Source organism: Hemicordylus capensis, chromosome 5 (assembly GCF_027244095.1).
Source record: "Hemicordylus capensis ecotype Gifberg chromosome 5, rHemCap1.1.pri, whole genome shotgun sequence".
NCBI classification, from domain to species: Eukaryota; Metazoa; Chordata; class Lepidosauria; order Squamata; family Cordylidae; genus Hemicordylus; species Hemicordylus capensis.
In genome coordinates this window covers 234,018,730-234,034,238 of record NC_069661.1, presented here as the reverse complement: position 1 = coordinate 234,034,238, position 15,509 = coordinate 234,018,730, and the positions used below count along the sequence as shown (strand labels likewise).

The 15,509-nt window shown below is 43.3% G+C and overlaps 1 protein-coding gene across 15 annotated transcripts in view; it reads left to right on the top strand.

The window, feature by feature from the left end:
• Positions 1 to 15,509, top strand: part of BICD1 (BICD cargo adaptor 1) — a 191,341-nt gene that overhangs the window by 111,586 nt on the left and 64,246 nt on the right. For all 15 annotated transcript variants that reach the window (XM_053257263.1, XM_053257262.1, XM_053257265.1 and 12 more), the window contains 3 exons: positions 8,165 to 8,317; positions 12,007 to 12,444; positions 14,099 to 15,190. In XM_053257263.1, the coding sequence (XP_053113238.1) occupies positions 8,165 to 8,317; positions 12,007 to 12,444; positions 14,099 to 15,190 (1,683 nt within the window). The remainder of the gene's footprint in view (positions 1 to 8,164; positions 8,318 to 12,006; positions 12,445 to 14,098; positions 15,191 to 15,509) is intronic.

Sequence of the window (15,509 nt, the reverse complement as noted above, 5' to 3'; positions counted from 1 at the left end):
GGTGTTCTGTGTGGTGGAGAATTTTTTTGTGCTGCAATAAACACTCACATGGTGAGTTTCCCTACCCAAACTCCATTGTCATGGATTGCTTCTGGTTAGATGACCTCTCACTACCCCAGTACTTAGATTAGCTGTAAGCTGTATCAGGAAATTGTAATGTTGGTGACCAGGAGAGGGATCTTGGGGTCGTGGTGGACAGCTCATTGAAACTGTCGACTGAAAGTGCAGCAGCTGTGAAAAAGGCCAATTCCATTCTCGGGATCATTAGGAAAGGGTTTGAAAATAAAACTGCTAATATTATAATGCCCTTATACAAAACTATGGTGGGCCACACTTGGAGCACTGCATACAGTTCTGGTCACCATACCTAAAGAAGGACATTGTAGCGGGGTGCAGCCACCATTGGGCCAACAGGTTCAAAGAAGCTGGGCCACACCCAATCGGGCCAAGCCTCATGGCCCCGACACCCCCCCCCCCGCATCTGCCGTCAGATGCAGGGGTGCTGGTTTAGCTCCCGAGCAGGGGCCGTGCAGCTCATTCGGGAGCTAAAGTAAGGCTGGTGCTGCTTTCACGGCGCAGCCAGGAGCAGCTCTTCCCTGTAGGGAAGGGGCAGCGTGGCCCCTTCAGGAGTTCAAAGACTGGTGCTGCGTTTGCAGCACAGCCCGGAGTGGCTCTTCCCTGCAGGGAAGAGCCGCTCCTGGCTGCACTGCGAAACCAGCACCAGCCTTAGTTTAGCTCCTGAAGGGGCTGCGTGGCCCCTTCAGGAGTTGAACTCCAACTCCTGAACAGAGCCTCAAGGCTTAGTTCGGGAGCCAGACCGTGCCCCCCCCCCCTCACGTCTGCATGGCTAGCCCCCGTGTCTGACGTCAGACGCAGAGGGCGGGGTCTGTGGGGCCGCAGCCACAGCAGCACACGGGCCACCTGCGGTCAGGCTCTGCGCCTGCATTGTAGAACTGGAAAAGGTGCAGAAGAGGGCAACCGAGATGATCAGGGGCCTGGAGCACCTTACTTATGAGGCAAGGCTACAACATCTGGGACTTTTTAGTTTGGAAAAAAAGATGACTGAGAGGAGACATGATCGAGGCATATAAAATCATGCATGGTTTGGAGAAAGTTGATAGAATTTTTTTTTTTTACTCTCACATAACACTAAAACCAAGGGTCATCTCATGAAATTGATTGCCAAGAAATTTAGAACCAACAAAAGGAAGTACTTTTTCACACAACACATAATCAACTTGTGGAATTCTCTGCCACAAGATGTGATGACAGCCGACAACCTGGATGGCTTTAAGAGGGGTTTGGATACATTCTTGGAGGAGAGGTCTATCCACAGCTACTAGACTGCGGGCTATAGGCCACCTCTAGCCTCAGAAGTAGGATGCTTCTGAATACCAGTTGCAGGGGAATAACAACAGGAGAGAGGGCATGCCCTCAGCTCTTGCCTGTGGGCTTCCCAGTGGCATTTGGTGGTTCACTGCATGAAACAGGACGCTGGATTAGATGGGCCATGGGCCTGATCCAGCAGGGCTGTTCTTATGTAAGGCTACAATCCCAAGAGTACTTCATATTTTCAGATGCCACAGAAGGCTACCTGGGAAAAGGGAGAGCGATGAAAATTGCTCCTTCCCCACTACACCAGGGCATTTTGGAAATGATTTTAGGCTGCTCTCTTGCTAAACTGGTGTATTCTTGCCATGCCATCCCTTTTATCCTAAAATTTCTCATTACTGTGCAAAATCATAACTTAGTAAAACATGTCAGCATACCAGTCTCCTCTTAATAGGAAACTTATCGTCACATACAATTTGTTTGCTGCTGCTTTGATCTGTTGACTCAGATTCATAATTAACCTCTTTCATGAAACCTCCTTTACTAATCCTTATGTTTGAGGGACAGGAGACACCCGTTAGTTAGCTTTAACCTAAAATATCACCTGAAAAACAACTGTTTCGCATAAACAGCTTTGGAAAACACTTTATTTCAGGTACAGTGGTTGTAGGTAAAAAGGTCATCATCTCTAGGCCTAACTGAATAAAATAAAATTGGGAAAGAGGAGGTGATTTTATTTCAATATCCATGTCATATCAGTGGTGGCTTCTGGAATGGCATGGAAATCCAACATAGTGTGCATCCCAAGGGGAAAAAATGCCAAAGCACTCAAATTTCTCATAAATTTGGTAGGACTATTTCATCTCTCACCCTCCCTTAATGGAGGCCAAGATAATGAGGTTTATCAGCAGATGTGCTATATAAATAAATAAATAAATAAATAAATAAATGTGGGAAAACTCATCTCATAATGAAAGACCCAGCAAAAGGTGCAGTTCCAAGTAATTATAGACCGATTACTTGCCTGCCAACCATGTTCAAATTATTAACTGGAATAATAGCAGATGAAGTGATGCAACACTTATTAACTAATAAGCAACTTTCAGTTGAACAGAATGGAAATTGCCCGAACACCAGAGGCACAAAAGACCAGCTGCTGATTGACATATGGTTTTAGAAAATTGCAAGAGAAGAAAAACAAATCTAAGTGTTGCATGGATTGACTACAGGAAAGGCTTCGACTCATTGCCTCACACATGGATACTAAAATGTTTAGAAACAACTGGTGTCAACAAAAACATTCAGATATTTATAAAAAAAAGCAATGAGCATGTGGAGTACACAGTTAACAATCAATGGCGAGACACTTGGACAGGTTAGCATTAGAAGAGGTATTTTCCAAGGGGACTCACTATCGCCTCTGTTGTTTGTAATCGCCATGACTCCACTTTCACAAATACTAAACAAAACAGGCCTCGGATACCAAACGTCTAAAACATCAAGTCAAATAAACCATCTGCTGTACATGGACGATCTGAAGTTGTATGGAAAGTCCCAGTCCGAAATTGAATCACTGCTAAACACTGTCCGTTTATTCAGTAGTGATATAGCAATGGAGTTTGGACTAGACAAGTGTGCTGCATTAATAATGAACAGAGGGAAAATAAGAAAAACAGAAGGAATAGAACTGCCCAATGGAAGCAAGATCAAGTACCTGGAAGAGAAAGAACCTTACAAATACTTGGGCATTCTCCAGGCTGATAACATCGCACACACTGAAGTTAAAAGAAAAATTGGGAGTGAATACATCAGGAGAGTTAGAAAAATCCTCAAGTCCAAACTCAATGGCGGGAACACCATACAAGCCATAAACACCTGGGCTATACCTGTTATCAGATACACTGCAGGAATAATAGACTGGACCCCGGCAGAACTAGAGACGCTAGATCGTAAGACCAGAAAAATAATGACCATCAATCATGCTCTGCATCCCCGCAGTGATGTAGATAGGCTATACCTCCCTTGCAGCTCAGGTGGAAAAGGAATGCTGCAAGTCCATCAAACAGTCGAGGAGGAGAAAAGAGGCCTTGAAGAATATATAGAGGACAGTGAAGAAGATGCACTTAAAATGGTCAATAATGAGAAACTATTAAACACCAATGAAACAAAGCAGGGCTACAAGAAAGAATAATCAAATATGACTGGTCTGGGCAACTAAATCCATCCCTTTTGTCTTCCATGGGCAGCCAGTTCTCCATTCCTCCTTACCTGTGCCATCTCCTTCCCTCTTTTATTCTTGTGATGTTGCTGCTACTGTTGTGGTGTTGCTGCGGGGATCGGGGGCTGCCTGGCTCCCGGAAGTCCCAGGATGCCCTTATGCCTCCCGGTCAGGGGTCTGCTTGTGTGTTGCCGTGCGCCACAGCAGCACACGAGCAATAAAAGGAGGTTAACAGAGTGCTCGCTCCATTAACCTCATTTAAAGGGAGAGTGAATTAGGTGGGCTAGCTGCCTAGGAACCATCGGGCTCACTTGCGAGCCTGGTGGTTCCCATGATTGGTAGGAAGTGGGCTAGGCTCCCTTAGCCTGCTTTCTACCGATCGTGGGAATAGCTTCAATGTATTACTTGATATTAGTTCACATATTCTGTCCTTGTGTGGTCAGAATTGAAATTAAATCCATCAAATGCTTTTATGTGAGCCCTGGAGAAACAGCAAGATTTTCATCTACTGAATGCAAGTGAGCTTCCTTTTTTTGTAAAAAGTAGGATAACTTGAATGCAAAGTGTTGGCTGTTGAATCACTTCCAACACAATGCAGGCATTCTCAGTCACCGGAATACTTCCAGCAAGCACTGTTGCAATGGCCATTTTCTGTGACAAGATTTATAAGTGTTTTGTAGAAATCTTTTTGCACAAGTTGTTTTTGTTTCAGCATTGTATTTCTAATAACCACAAACCAAAGCTCTAGGTGCACTCATGGCTTATTTAAATTACCTGGCTTAGATTTACCCCAACAACTCCATCTTCCATGCCTGACTTTTATCTATAGTGAAGCAGTATCTGAGTCTCTCTTGCAAAACCTTTTGTGTTTCTGCCTGGTTTTACCTACAGTAAATTCATATCTTCATTGTGCCTGACCTTATGCGGCAAAACAAAATAACAAAGAGGGCTCTTTTTTACAAGTGTAAAAAAGGTTTTAAAAATAGATAAATATAAATGTGTGTTGCCAGCCTAGATGAAAGAGCATTTTCTACACTTAGTCCTACATATGGTTGCCACTCCTTAGGGCAGAGATTCCCAGTTGAGATTCCCACTTGTTGTTGGACTACAACCCTCATCATCTCCCACCATCGGGGCTTGGAGATGATGGGAGTTGTAATGCAATAGCATCTGGGGTCACAGGGTTGGGAACCCCAGCCTTAAAGCATATACAGTACCAGTTCTAAGAGCTCTGTTAACTTCTGTGGACAAGTACATGTGTGGATGGCTAACTGGTGGAAGGACAGGAAACAGAGGGTAGTAAGAAGTGGAAGGAAGTAATGGAGGGAAGTAAGTAATGGAGAGAAGTAAGAAGTGGGGTCTCCCAAGGATCTATACTGGGACCAGTGCTTTTTAATTTATTCACAAATGATCTAGAAGTGGAGGTAAGCAGCGAGGTGGCCAAATTTGCAGATGATACCAAAGTCTTTCGGGTAGTGAAATCCAAAACGGATTGTGAGGAGCTCCAAAAGGATCTCTCCAAACTGGGTGAGTGGGTGACAAAATGGCAAATGCGGTCTAATGTTGGCAAGTGTAAAGTGATGCACATTGGGACGAAAAGCCCCAACTTCAAGCATACGCTGATGGGATCTGAACTGTCGGTGACTGACCAGAAGAGGATCTTGGGATTGTGGTGGACAGCTCGTAGAAAGTGTGGACTCAATGTGTGGCAGCTGTGAAAAAGGCCAATTGCATGCTAGGGATCATTAGGAAGGGGACTGAAAATAAAACAGCTAATATTCTAATGCCCTTAGACAAAACTATGGTGCGGCCACATCTGGGATCTGAGCTGTCGGTGACTGACCAAGAGAGAGATCTTGGGGTCGTGGTGGACAGCTTGTAGAAAGTCTCGACTCAGTGTGCTGCAGCTGTGAAAAATGCCAATTCCATGCTAGGGATCATAGGAAACAAAGTGCTTGTCATCTGAGATTGCAATGCATAGCTCCTCATCCCCTCCCAGCAGCAAGCGCTTTGTTCACTAGCTGAGTGCTTGCTTGCTTTCCATCACTCAGAGCTGCCTGTGTTGGACACACCTCCACTTCTGAGAGCTAATTATTTTACTACTTGATCAGGGGCAAGTATTTATAACTTGTTCTGTCCCTCTGAATATGCTTGTTCATGTGACCGCTGGCAGGGTAGGAGAAGCTGGGTAGGAGAGTTGGACACACTCCAGTTATCAGTCGTGTTTGCAATCATTAGAGTAGGAGGTGGGGAGAACAATCATGTGTGGGGCAAAAGCTGAGTAGGACAAGTAAGGGTGTGCATGAACCGCAGTTCGAGCACTGCTTCAGTGCCAAACTGGTTTGGACAAGAAGCAAGAGCTTTAAGAAAGAGGAGAGCAGGTCTTTACCTGCTTGCCGCCTCCCCATGCAGCTTCTTGCTGGGGCGGCCCTCATCCCCACTACCTCTGTGCGGTGCCAGCAAACACATGGCATCTGCCCCTGTGCGGGCGCCGTTTGTGTAGTCAACAACACCACACAAATGCTTGTGGTGCCCTTGCATGCGCCGACCCCATGTATGTGCTAGCGCCATGAGGGGGTCCTTGGGATGAGTGCTGCCCCATCAGGAAGCTGATGGGGTGGCAGAGAGCAGATAAGGACCCACTCTCCTCTTTTTTAAAGCTCCTACTCCCCTCCCGACAGCACAGAACTGATTCGGACCTTTGAACCAGTTTGGCACAAAACCAGCACTCGAACCGAAATTCATGCACACTCTTAAGGACAAGTGCGCCCCTACTAAGCTTTCATCCCCAGCTTTTTACCAAGGTAGAAGGAAAAGCCATCCTGCCTAGCTGCCACCTCACATAGATCATTCTTGCCACTTCATACCTTAATGTTTGCAAGCACACTGCTGAAAATTGGGAGTCCACCTGACTTCTTCCCAGGCTGGGCACTTCTCCTACCCTGCTGATGGTTGTGTGAATTAGTAATAAACTAGTTGGCCTGAGTGCAGAGCATCTGCGCCCCTAGTTTGGCCTGGCCGCCTGTCAGCTGCTGACTGGCCTCCTCCTCTTCCAGTCGGCCAGTGCGGCTCTGCCGGCCAGTTGGCTCCTCCCACCGGTCTGTTTTCTCCCCCTCACCTGCCTCCTCCTCCAGTTGGCTGCCGCAGCTCTGTCAGCCAGCCGCCTTCTCCTGCCAGCTCGGCTCCGCTGGCTGGCTGCCACCTCCCACTGGTGCGGCTCTGCCGCCGGCCTCCTCCTGCCGCCGGCCTCCTCCTGTGGCTCCGCCCGCTGCCTCCGCCCTCCTCCGGGGTCCACTGGCCAGCCAACCGCCACTTGCCAGGTGTGCAACTCCACCGCCCGCCAATCCCATGCGCGAGAGCTCTGTCCTGAGCTCTCACGAGATTTCTGCGATGCATTTTTTCTGGCACGTCTACAAGAAATAAGTATATAGATATTACTAATTTTGGTTATAAGGGTTTAGCAAAGAAAGTTCCCTTGTGTCCTGGAACCCAAAGTTTCTCTAGTCCTTGGTTCCACGCTTCATTCTGGGCATATTTTGTGTTGATTGGACAAACCCACCAGCTACAATGCCACCTTTGTCTTCAGAAATAAACCCACATTATTTCCAGACACTCATTTTACATATATTTTATCAGACCACACACAATTCCCCCCCAATTCTTTAGCTAGTTATTTTATATGAGGCTTTAATGTGGAGACATAAATCCCTGCGCACGTATTGAGAATGTGAAGATGGAACGTGCATTGCTTTCTCAAGGTTGTTTGTAGTTATCTTCAAGGGGCCATTACTTCACAGGATCCCATTACTCACTGATCTGCTGTATGCATTTAGAAAAGCAGTATCGCAGAAAGAAAAACAAGTAACAGTTGTGTTTGATTCAAGCCTTTATATCTAACAAATAAAAGTAATGAGATGCAGAAGCTCTAGGAGGCAAGAAGGGAGGTGGGTTGTTTCAGTTTATGGTTAATTCAGTTTACAGAGGTGGGTTATTTCAGTTTCCCCCATCCCATATTACTTGATTGTGGATTTCCAATAGTGTAATAAATAGCAGGAATTACCTATAGTCTGAGTGGAGGTGCAGCAGGTTTGATATGTACTGTAAAATGATTTTGATTACAGTGGTCCCTCTACTTACGAAATTAATCCGTTCCGAATGCACATTTGTAAGTCGAAAAATTCGTAAGTCGAAAAGCGGTTTCCCATAGGAATGCATTGGGAACGGATTAATGCGTTCCGGAGCCTAGAAAAAAGACCCAGACCCCCAGTAAGGCTTGCAAACTGCACAGGAACATTTCTTTTCAAGAATAAACAGGCAGTAAACAGGCAGGCAAGTCAAGGAAACCGCATGTAAAATTTGTAAGTCGAGGAAACCCCATCTAAAAATTTGTAAGTCGAGGAAACCCCATCTAAAAATTTGTAAGTCGAAAAAACCGCATCTAAAACCGGATCTAAAACTGCCGTTTGTAACTCGAAAAATACTTATGTCGAGTAGTTTGTAAGTCGAGGGACCACTGTACTTGTTTGGCTCTTGTATCAGCAGATGCTAGGTCTTCTATTTTGTTTTGCTGGAAATGAAGCAGTAATATGATTGATCTCTTTCTCTCCTTTTCAGAACAATGAAATGGTGGAGCTGCAGAGAATTAGGATGAAAGATGAAATTCGAGAATACAAGTTTAGAGAGGCAAGGCTTCTTCAGGACTATACAGAACTTGAAGAAGAAAACATAACTTTGCAAAAGTTGGTTTCCACGCTGAAACAGAACCAGGTGAGCACAGATTGGAGATGGTTTCCCCCAACCTATGATACCAAATGCTGAACAATGTTTCATGTTTAAAAGCAGTTTACATCTCGATACTGGATGCTGAGAGCAAGCAACAAGAGGTGGTGTTTAGGAAGGGGCCATAGGGGCTGTGCTTTGCTTGCAGAAAGTGCCAGGTCAATAACTTGGCATGCAAAACATGTTCCCTATCCAAAACTTGGGAACTCTTTTGCCACTAGAGGTGAAGACACCTTGCTACCCCGCCTCCCTCACTGGCTCCACCCCTGCCCCTGGACCTGGCGTTGATGTCACCCCATAGAGCTCACCAGGCCCACCCCATTGAGCTTCACCAGCCCAGATGTCACACCTCGTCCTCCTGCTGGTTGCTGGTCACTCTCTCTCCTGCTATCACTTCAGCACCAAGCTTGAAAGCTTTATTTTAAAAAAAGAAATAAGGATCTCAAAACAGAAAATAAAGAAGTCAAAGAACAAATTGCTGCTGATATTTTAATACTGATTGAAGTACTTTGAGCAACTAAGTAGCACATGCTATAATAATACTCTCCAGCATTTTGATCACTATATCTGTATCCAGCTGTATGTTAACTGTGGAAATAATTAAAGCATCACACTTGAGGAGTTTGCTAAAGGTCACCTAGCAAACTAGCGGTGCTAAGGGCCATTTTAATGTTATAAAATGTAAGTTACTGGTAATATGATACTATGCATATTTATTTGACAGTAAGTACCACTGAGTTCACTGGGGCTTATTCTAAGTAAATATGCATAGCACTTCAGTCCGGAAAAGTGGTAAGCGTCGAATCCTCAGAAAACGAGTAATCAGATTATTTCACCACACACTGAGATTACAGGTTATCATGAGACATAGCTCAACCCTCTTTTAGGTACTTTGAAATGCCTTGAGTTGAGATCTGGGTGCAACTGACCAACTGTTCTGATGTAAATTTTAACAATTATTAGCTCAGAACCCATATTTTACTAGCACTAAATGTTAACCAGGACAAGGGTTCTCAGTTTAGTCCTCAATAATGTCTTTCAGCAGATGCACAGAGCAGAACCACACATTATGCATGACATGGGGGAGCTGTCAAAAAACCCACTTCTGTGGCCAGCTCTTGCCCTCTGTCCTATTTCTTCCAACGTGGGGAATGAAAGTTTAGTTTCCCCATCTATCCATGAAGCAGGAAAGCTGTCCAGCAAGGCAAGTGGCAGGTTTCAGGGCAAGGTTGCTAAGAAAGTAAGGAAGCTGTTCAGCAGATATCTAGAGCAAGACCTAGAGACAAGAAGCTGGTCAGTAGAAGGCAATATGGCAAAGGTTTTATAGCTTTATAGCTTCATCTGATGCTTCACCCCTTCTTGTAGCCTTTGTGGGACCTTACTCCAGAGGCTCCCTGGGTTTGTGATTCTTCCTTCCAAATAGTGCTCAAAGATAGAAGGCTGTGCCACTTGTGTGTTGTGCTTTCTGACCCGGGCTCCAGCTTGGGCTCATTGCCATATTTGCTATTGGGGCGCTAGGAGTGATCATGGGTGGTTTGGAGGTGGTTGCTGTGACCAGACAAAGTGCTTCAATCTCCCCTCTCTTGGGTGGGATATCTCATAGGGCTAGTATCCCAGTGTCCCTAGTACATTGTGTCCCCCTGTCTGTTGCAGTGGGATCCTTCCTCCACAACTGAGATGGTGGGTTCCATGCTGGGGTGCAAGGCCATTAGTAATTCAGCCCCCTTTCCTCAGATTTCCCTTCTGGGTTAGGCTATGGTTGCTGGGACAATGATCCCTTTGTAACATGTAGAATCATTTTAACATATTGTAGTGTCATCATCCTGTGCATTTTTCTACCCTTGCAAGCAGCAACCAGTAAAGTGGAGAGGGGGCAACAATGAATGCACAATGCAATGACATCCTGTTTCATAAGAAATGATTGCATGCTACTTCACTTATTATACAGAAGAATTCCCACTGCTGGACCATGTCTAGTTGGAGCAAACTACGGCCTGTCCATATTTTATTTTATTTTTAATGCTGTGGTCAGGATCTATAGAGTGGTCTTAAATGCCCAAAGGGCCTTTGGAATTTTTTCTCTTGAACATCAACTGTACATGCATTGTGCAAGGACACTGCTGAAACTGAAGGGAGTCCCAAAAACAATTTGTGGTATTGCTCTATCATAGTGGATCTGCTGTTCAATCAAATCAAATCAAAATCCCACAGGGAACTTGTAAACACTTTGGTTTGCCTAAAATAGCCTTTTACATCCCAGACTATATTTAGAAGCAATTAATATGCTATATCCATTCTGCGATGAACACACACAGCCAGTTGTAAATGAAGGATGTGTTTGACTCTCTGAATAGTTTCTGAAAAGAAGTAATTTTCTGTCATTTTTGTTTTGTTATTACTCAGAAATGTCTCTCATTTTCAAGATTTCTACTTCACAACTAATTACATAATATAAAAGGAGCTGATTAACTTATGAGATTACTCATTATATTGTAATTGTGCTGCTTGCATAATACATGAAATATGCAAAAAAAAAAATCATTTGTGTCTCCAGTTAGCAAAAAGGCAACTTTATCTTGTTATATGTGGACAATGCTAAATTTGATTGAAGACTTTAAACATTTCAGAACCTTTGCTGAGGATATTGTTTCTTATAATATTTGCTGTATCTTTCGTTTAGAAAATATTTAACAGATGCTAACAAAGACAACTACAGACAAAATAAAACTCATATCTTTGTTTTTGTGACACTTTTCAGTTCAATGACTTCTATTCGTTAAAAAGAAATCATAGAATTGATTATCTTATGTTGTATTTTTATAGGATGTTCTCTCACTGGCCTTTCAAGTTATGCTTCTATTGTGTGTTGCTGTATGGGAACAATCAATAGGTCTTTTTTTATTCTTTTAGAAATTAAAAAAAAGATACTACTTTCTTTCTTTCTTTCTTTCTAATCCTTGGACTAAGGGACATGAATAAAAGCCTGAAACCACTTGTATTTCCCATTCGATGTTTTAAAATGTTATGTCCTATGAGATGGTATACTTTAAATTACTGGGTACCATCCAGACTAAGTTAGTTATGACTAAGGCCAGTTTAAATTAAATGGATTTAGGTTAGTCATGATTAACTTCTCTTGTTGATTTCAGTAGTGCTTAGTCATGACTGTCGTAGTCTGGATGCTACCCAGTGCATCTTTGTTTTAGAAGTAAATTTTGTGGAATATATTCAGTAATGTTTAGCTCAGTAATGTTTATTCTAGTGATGGGGTAAGCCTATTGATAAGCCTATTTAGTTCCCACTATGCTTCCCTTATTAGGTAAGATGGAATACAGATGATAGATTAACCATGTTTTAATTGTTGTTAGCCGCCCAGAGATGTAAATGTGGGCGGGGTATAAATTTGATAGATAGATAGATAGATAGATAGATAGATAGATAGATAGATAGATAGATAGTTGCAGGTGTTCCAATGTACCCATGTTTCTCTAGTGGTCAATGTAAACAAGTCAGTTTATAAATTTTGTATAATGTGGGTGCTTTCCCTTCCTAGTGATTCTATGTATGCATCCCTTTCCTTTCTTTTGGTGCCTTAGTGCAACAGATGCAGCAAATGGCAGGTGGTTTGTAAATCCAAGTGTTAGTTTTATGAATGTTCTTTATCTTATCTAATTCAGGTTGAGTATGAAGGTCTGAAACACGAGATAAAACGATTTGAGGAAGAGACTGTATTGCTTAATAGCCAGCTAGAAGATGCCATCCGGTTAAAGGAGATTGCTGATCATCAGCTTGAAGAAGCATTGGAGACATTAAAGAATGAGAGGGAACAAAAGAACAATTTGAGGAAGGAACTCTCCCAGTATATCAATCTAAATGATAGTATGTATAATAACCATATTAATATCTCAGTAGATGGACTAAAGTTTGGAGAGGATGGGAATGAACCTAATAATGATGACAAAATGAATGGACATATTCACGGACCCCACATGAAACTGAACGGTGATTATCGGACTCCAACAGTTAGGAAAGGAGAATCTCTGCACCCAGTCTCTGATCTCTTCAGTGAGCTCAACATCTCTGAAATGCAAAAGTTGAAGCAGCAGCTCATGCAGGTAAGACTTAACTTTGCACATTAAAGAGGACATTTCATATAATATACTAAACTCAGGGGCTAAGTACATCTTATATACAAATGAATGTAGCAAAATTCTGCCACCTGCACTTCCTAGGGAAAAGAAGGGGTGGGGTGGGGGACAGAGAAAAGGTATAGCTGGCAGAATGTTCTGTTTTATGCTGTTTTCAGGGGATGGACCTGATAAACCTGTACTTCCTGGGTAGCTTTTCCTTTTCCTTACCTTGCCTCCATACAACTGAAAATTGGGAGCAAACACAGCTCCAAAACCCAGGTAGAACACAATTTTTGGTTGTGTGAATGAGCTCATGGTCTTGCTATAGCTGCAGCAGTATAAACCACTCTGTGCAGTGCTGTAGCTACAGATATGTATAGGACTGCCATAAAGATGCTTTATGCAAACAATATTTTTGGGGGGCCTAAAAACACATTAGCTTTAATGTTCTCAATGTACAGACTGCTGTTTTATAGCAGGTGATTTGTTAGCACAAGGACTCTATGTAGTTTGAATGTGGTTAAAGTAATAAATGTAGAATGTAACAAGATTATAGCCCAGTTCAAGGAACAGTGCTCCTAATTATTTCTCTACCTAACATTTCCATAAATTAACATCCTTTATGTGTCTGGGTTTTTTTTTTAAATGAAAGCAGCCATCACCTAGTAAACCAATTAAGCTTAGTTTTTATCACCTCTCATCAAACAAGTTTCACTATTCATATTAGGTATGGTTTATTTATTTTTTTCAGAGAAGTTTACAGTGCTGGGTTAATAGTATCCCCCGCCCCCTCCAGCCACAATCCTATATAAACTACTTAGCATGATGTGAACATGTCAAGTAAAGTTTTCCAGTTTGAAGGGAAATGAATATTGTTGGCATTATTTGGTGACATTGATCACAATACAAGTGTCTATTTCTTGCTGTATTTTCAATTACAGTATATAGCTCTTTAGAAGCCACCTAATGGGGCAGAGGGGAAATGACTTGACTAGCAAGCCAGAGGTTGGCGGTTCAAATCCCCACTGGTATTTTCCCCAGGCCGTGGGAAACATCTATATTGGGCAGCAGTGACATAGGAAGATGCTGAAAGGCATAATCTCATCCTGTGTGGGAGGAGGCAATGGTAAACCCCTCCTGTATTCTACCAAAGACAACCACAGGGCTCGGTGGCTGCCAGGAGTTGACACCGACTCAGTGGCACACTTTACCTATATAGCTCTTTGCTCAACATTAGGTACTTTATCTATAACAGCAAATAAAGCAGAGGTGGAAAACTCAGAAAGCCAGATAGGAGGAGAAACCTCTTTCCTGATTCTGTAGCAACTTTGTAATCACTTGCTGGGCTCAATTTTTCAGGTGCCACTGACTGTTGGATAACTAAATTTTTGCACCCCATATTTTAAAAATATTTTATTGTGTTTATGTCCCACCTTATCTTCTGTTATGGAACTGCAGGCAGTTTGCAAGTGATTCTCAAATGGTTGCCCATTCAGGTTACTGACCAGACCTAGACCTACTTAGCTTCAGCAAGGTGGCTACAACACGTGCCCTCAAGCCATGCTATGGTACCCTTTTGAAACAGCAAAAGGCCAAATTTCCACTGAGACACTAATACAATTTTTCTGGGTTGTTGCAGGTAGAGCGTGAGAAAGCTATTCTCCTGGCCAATCTTCAGGAATCACAGACACAGTTGGAACACACCAAGGGGGCACTTACAGAGCAACATGAACGGGTTCACAGGCTCACTGAGCATGTCAATGCTATGAGGGGTCTGCAGAGCAACAAAGAGCTGAAAGAGGCTGAATTTGAGAAAGGTCGAGACTCGGGGGAAGAAACTCATGACTATGAAGTGGACATCAATGGCTTGGAGATCCTAGAATGCAAATACAAAGTGGCTGTGACTGAGGTGATTGACCTCAAAGCTGAGATAAAGGCCTTAAAAGAGAAATACAATAAATGCGTTGAAAACTACACTGAAGAAAAGACAAAGTATGAGAGCAGGATCCAGATATATGATGAACAGGTGACAAACCTGGAAAAGTCGACTAAGGAAAGCCATGAGAAAATGGTACAGATGGAAAAGGAGTTGCAAAGGATTACAGGTGTTGCAAATGAGAACCATAATACTCTCAACACAGCCCAGGATGAGCTGGTGACTTTCAGTGAGGAGCTTGCTCAGCTTTATCACCATGTGTGTCTATGTAACAATGAAACTCCTAATAGAGTTATGCTAGATTATTACAGGCAGAGTAGAGTTACGAGGAGTGGGAGCCTTAAGGGGCCTGATGATCCCAGAGGGCTGCTCTCACCACGGCTTGCTAGGAGAGGAATGGCATCCCCAGCAGAAGCCAGGACATCAGCTGAACAGGTTTTGAAAGAGGGCATAGAAGCCAGCAAAGAGCAAAGTCCAACAAAGACACCTACAATTTCTCCTGTAATTACAGCCCCTCCTTCCTCCCCTGTTTCTGACACAAGTGACATTCGCAAAGAGCCCATGAATATTTACAACCTGAATGCTATAATAAGGGACCAAATCAAGCACTTGCAGAAGGCTGTAGACCGGTCATTGCAGTTGTCCCGGCAGCGTGCAGCAGCCCGCGAACTGGTTCCCATGATTGATAAAGATAAGGAGGCCTTAATGGAAGAAATACTCAAACTGAAGTCCCTGCTGAGTACGAAACGGGAGCAGATAGCAACTTTGAGGGCAGTGCTGAAAGCCAACAAGCAGGTAGGCTGTCATTAAATTGCCCATCTGCAATTAAACTGGTGGTTTATGTATCTTAATTAGCAATTTTAAGGATTCTTGGATAACCCGTAGTTGTTGCATCCAGAACTATAACTATGATTCACAGTTAAAATAAAACTGTCTGCTTTTAGCATGGGCTACAAGACTATAGGAAACAGCGATATCGGTCAGCAGCGATATAGGAAGATGCTGAAAGGCATCACCTCAGACTGCGCAGAAGATGGCAGTGGTAAACCCCTCCTGTATTCTACCAAAGAAAATCACAGGGCACTGTGGTCACCAGGAGTCGAGACTGACTCAA